The 5,000-nt window shown below is 45.4% G+C and overlaps 1 protein-coding gene across 1 annotated transcript in view; it reads right to left on the bottom strand.

The window, feature by feature from the left end:
* The window catches only part of LOC132862548 (nephronectin), an 8,912-nt gene that overhangs the window by 818 nt on the left and 3,094 nt on the right, over positions 1-5,000 (bottom strand). Inside the window, exons 2-11 of the mRNA XM_060894608.1 lie at positions 4,138-4,238; positions 3,917-4,009; positions 3,210-3,329; positions 2,403-2,522; positions 2,159-2,293; positions 1,702-1,788; positions 1,048-1,626; positions 492-581; positions 291-389; positions 1-85 (exon numbers count right to left, since the gene is read on the bottom strand). The exon at positions 1-85 is cut by the window's left edge and continues 187 nt beyond it. Coding sequence (XP_060750591.1) covers positions 1-85; positions 291-389; positions 492-581; positions 1,048-1,626; positions 1,702-1,788; positions 2,159-2,293; positions 2,403-2,522; positions 3,210-3,329; positions 3,917-4,009; positions 4,138-4,238 — 1,509 coding nt within the window. The remainder of the gene's footprint in view (positions 86-290; positions 390-491; positions 582-1,047; positions 1,627-1,701; positions 1,789-2,158; positions 2,294-2,402; positions 2,523-3,209; positions 3,330-3,916; positions 4,010-4,137; positions 4,239-5,000) is intronic.

The following is a 5,000-nucleotide window of genomic DNA, read 5'->3' as shown; positions in this document are numbered from 1 at the left end:
GTGGGCGGGGCTAAAGGGATGGTGAGCCGTGCCCCTCTAAAACTTCTTCCTGTCTTTGGCTCTGGTACAGTGAGGTACCGCCCACCTGAGGATGAGTGACAGATCAGAAAGTAATGAGATGGTAAACATGGTGTAATGGGACTGACTCAGTAAAGTAAAGATGATGATTGTTTTAGGAACCCATTTTTAAACACTACTTTTTTAAGTTTAAGGAATTAATTTTAAAACTCGGAATGTATTAGCATAGATTATACAGCTAGCAGGAGCTTAGTTGTGATTGGTCGCCTTGCCGTGTGGATCGGTTACAGTCTCCCAGCGCAGATCTCCATCCCGATCCGTCATCCAGCTGCACACACCCTGATCAAAAGAGCAGCTCAAAGAGCCAGAGGCTAAACACACACACACACACACACACACACACACACATACACACACAGTTCAGTGTTTATAGGGTTTAAGGGCTTGGTCAGGTGCAGCGGTGTGAGACTCACCTGGATCATCACGTGCAAAATCTGCCGTGTTCCCCAACTCTATATCATCAAAGTCCAGCTCGAACACGTTCTTCTCCGGATGCCTCGGAACTGGAGAAAAAGAGAATGAAGTGAAAAGTGCTAGAATGAACTGAGTGGTGTCTTAAAGGAAAGCAACAACACATTTACTATAGGAGAGTTTTAACCCTGAGGGTGTGGGGTACTGGTTTGTTCTAATGTGGACTGGAGGTGGGGGTGGGGGTGGGTTCTATATAAAGAAGCTTAACTCACGCTTGACTGTAATATAAACAGTTGAAGTTGTGATGGTTACCAGATCCTCCACTGTGACACCTTTTCTCTTTACTGAAGTCTGACACACTGACTAATCTCCTAATATGGCTAAACACTACCCTAACACTACACACACACACACACACACACACACACACAGAGCGGTGCCACAGCGCTGAGTTAAAGCTAATAGCTAACAGCATGTCCTGGAAATAAACAGTGTGACTAGCATGCTAACATCAACAATATTTTGTGTGTGTGTGTGTGTGTGTGTGTGTTCTCTCACTGTGTACATCTCCCCTTGGCCTTTGTGTGATCTCCTGTATGTGGTTATCCAGAGTGGTAGTGATTAGCTGAACTGTAGTTCTTGCCATGGTAGTTGGCACTGCTGTTGTAGCCACAGTGGTTGACACTGTTGTCATAGTGAGAGTAGTCGGTATTGTTGTCATAGCAGAAGTGGTTGGCACTATTGTTGTAGCAATCGTGGTTGGCATTGTACTACCAACAGTGGTTGGTGCTGTTGCTGTAGGGACAGCGGCCACTGTTGTATTAGCAAGAGTGGTCGGTGCTGTTGTCGTAGCAACAATGGTTGCTGCTGTTGTCATAGCAACAGTGGTTGGTGCTATTGATGTAGGGAACACTGTTGCTCTTGTCGTGGTTGTAGTGGTGGTCGCTGTTGAAGTAGTTGTTGTCGCTGATGTGGTGGTGGTTGTTGGTGAAGTGGTTGCTGTCATAGTGATGGTTGTCCTGGGCTTCTTAGTTGTGTTGCGTGGGCTGGTAGTTGGGGTTAGTGTTGCTATGGTTATTTTTGTTGTAGGTCTGGGGGTCAATGGCATCGCTGGATCAAGAGTCACTCTCATAACAGCTGCAAACAAAAGAACAAACTCACCTATTACTAACTAACTAACTAACTAACTATCTAACTAATACACACACTTACATTTACAGTCATGGCTCCATCCCCTGGTCCCAAGATTACATCTGCACTTTTTGGAGTTCGGCTTTTCATGGCAGGGGTGGTTCTTATCTAATAACACACACACACACACACGGTAATATCTGTAAAAAATTAACACTTAAGTTCACTAGCAAGCTGTATGGTTTAGTGTGTTTGTGTGTGCATGTGTGGGTATGTGTATGTGTGTGTATGTGTGCGTGTGCGCATGTGTGCTTGTGTGTGGGTGTGAGTGTGTGTGTGTGTCTGTGTGTATGTGTGTGTGCACATGTGTGCATGTGTGTGCGCGTGTGTGCATGTGTGTGTGTGAGTGTGCATGTGTGTGTGTGAGTGTGTGTGTGTGTGTCTGTGTGTATGTGTGTGTGTGCGCATGTGTGCATGTGTGTGTGTGTGCGCGTGTGCATGTGTGTGTGTGTGTGTGTGTGTGTGTGTGTGTGAGTACCTATACACTGGTATTTGCCATTGATGTAGAGCAGCTCAAAGCCTTTGTGGCATTTGCAGATGTAACTACCAAATGTGTTCACACACTTCCGGAACCTTGGACACTTGGCCACACCCATCACACACTCATCAATGTCTGAAAACACACACACAAAGACACACACACACAAACACACACACACTCTAACGTCATATGTATTTGTGTAATGTAGGTTTTTTATTTGTGGACATCAGTTCTGACGCACCAACACACGTCCTGCGGTCAGGGCCGAGCTGTAACCCCGGCGACGGGCACTGACACATGACCTGCCCTTTCATCACCGCACAGCCGTACTGACAGTTAGCCATCGCACACGTCTGGCTGTCTACAATAATAATAATAATAACAATAACAACATCAAAAACAACAAAAACAGTACTGTACTACTCTTACTACTACTACTAATAAATAGTAATGTTGTTCTTACATATTCTTTATTACAATTATATCATTTAAACCAACACACACATACCTCAACACACACAGCCCCAACACACACACAGTCCCAACACACATACCTCAACACACACATGCCCCAACACACACATAACCCCAACACACACATACCCCAACACACACATACCACAACACACACAGCCCCAACACACACACAGCCCCAACACACATACCTCAACACACACAGCCCCAACACACATACCTCAACACACACATACCACAACACACACATACCCCAACACACACATACCCCAACACACACATAACCCCAACACACACATACCCCAACACACACATACCACAACACACACATACCTCAACACACACATACCTCAACACACACACAGCCCCAACACACATACCCCAACACACACATACCCCAACACACACATAACCCCAACACACACATACCACAACACACACATACCCCAACACACATACCCCAAGACACACATACCCCAACACACACATTAACACACACACACACACACACCCAACACACACACATAAACAAACACAAAGTGTGTTAAATGAAGGTTAAAATAGAAAGACTGACTCCTGCAAGTGCCGTCATGGGTCATCATGTAGCCGGTGGGACAATAACACTTATAACTGCCCACCATGTTCATACAGCGGTGTTTACATGGGCGCGGCTTCAGCCCGCACTCATTCAAATCTACACACAGACACACACAGGGAAAAGAGAGGAAGTGTGTAACTGTTATATATGCACACTCAGATAACATAGCTCACATACACAGTAGTGGCTCAAGTGGTTTAAGTTCTGGATTGGTTCACGCCCCAATACTGCCAAGCTGCCACTGATGGGCCCCTGATCACGACCCCTAACCCTCAGTGCACCAGTTGTGCTGAATCATGACTGACTCTGTGCTCTGATAAGTTGGGATAAGTGAAGAAAGAATTTCACTGTGCTGTAATGTAGATGTGACACATGAAGTCTTCCTTTATCCTACACACATTCACATGGATGGCATTGAGTTTGTAGTGTATCCAAACACACACAGACACACACACACTTTATATACTAAGGAACATATACATGATCATTGTCTAGATGTCACGTCTTTCTGATGAGCTTTACAAACCAGACCCAAATACAGGACATTCTCCATATTTTTTAAATTTATGTATAACAATCGTGTGTGTGTTTGGGGTGTGTAAGGTCTGTAGGTATGATAGGAATGTGTTTTGAAGGTGCATTTTCCCCTTCAGCTACACACACGCACACACACACACACATACCTTGGTTGCAGGTCTTGCCCGTGTATCCCTGGTGACAGAGGCACTGATCTGGACCAACACACTCACCATGTTTACAGCCCAAATCACACACTGCTATAGATCAAAAAAGATACAATGTGAAATCACTAATGTATTAGTTAACTTAACCACACACACACACACAAATTCTTGCTGTCTGTGTGTGTGTGTGTGTGTTTGTGTGTGTGTGTGTGTGTCCTTACGTCTGCACTGTCCCCAGCTCTCTCGTGTCCAGCCCCAGCAGCAATCCACTCTGTTCCCATAACGACAAATCCCACTGGTTGAAGTCTCTCGCATGTCCCACCTTTTACAGGATAGCAGCCAATCAGATAAATTTGACAACACTCTCACTTCCTGTTTCACCTGTCTGTCTGTCTGACCTCTATTTGTTGTCGTGGCCAAACGTCTCCGCAGCTAACTACATAACTTAGACACATTTTTTTATTCGATTTTCACGTAACATACTCAACTTAGCTTCATTAGTTCATTAGCATAAGCTTAGTAAAGCAAGCTAATTGTACTATCTACAGTATGTACTAGAAGCTCACCTGTTGCTTTGTCACTCAATAGAGTGAACACAGGGTGAAATTATACACGGAATTATTCTCTCTCACTAGAATCTAGAGCTGTGTCTCAAATCAGCAGCATCAATGTGAACCTGATGCTTTTAATGTGAAAGTTTGCTGAGTTGTGAATTGTGAAAAGGGGGCACGGTGTCTTAGTGGTTAGCACGTTCGCCTCACACCTCCAGGGTTGGGGGTTCGATTCCCACCTCCACCTTGTGTGTGTGGAGTTTGCATGTTCTCCCCGTGCCTCGGGGGTTTCCTCCGGGTACTCCGGTTTCCTCCCCCGGTCCAAAGACATGCATGGTAGGTTGATTGGCATCTCTGGAAAATTGTCCGTAGTGTGTGAGTGAATGAGAGTGTGTGTGTGTGCCCTGCGATGGGTTGGCACTCCGTCCAGGGTGTATCCTGCCTTGATGCCCAATGACGCCTGAGATAGGCACAGGCTCCCCGTGACCCGAGGAAGTTCGGATAAGTGGTAGAAGATGAATGAATGTAGGAAA

Source organism: Tachysurus vachellii, chromosome 19, assembly GCF_030014155.1.
Source record: "Tachysurus vachellii isolate PV-2020 chromosome 19, HZAU_Pvac_v1, whole genome shotgun sequence".
NCBI classification, from domain to species: Eukaryota; Metazoa; Chordata; class Actinopteri; order Siluriformes; family Bagridae; genus Tachysurus; species Tachysurus vachellii.
Note: the sequence above shows the minus strand (reverse complement) of the source record. Positions and strands in the feature narration are given on the sequence as shown.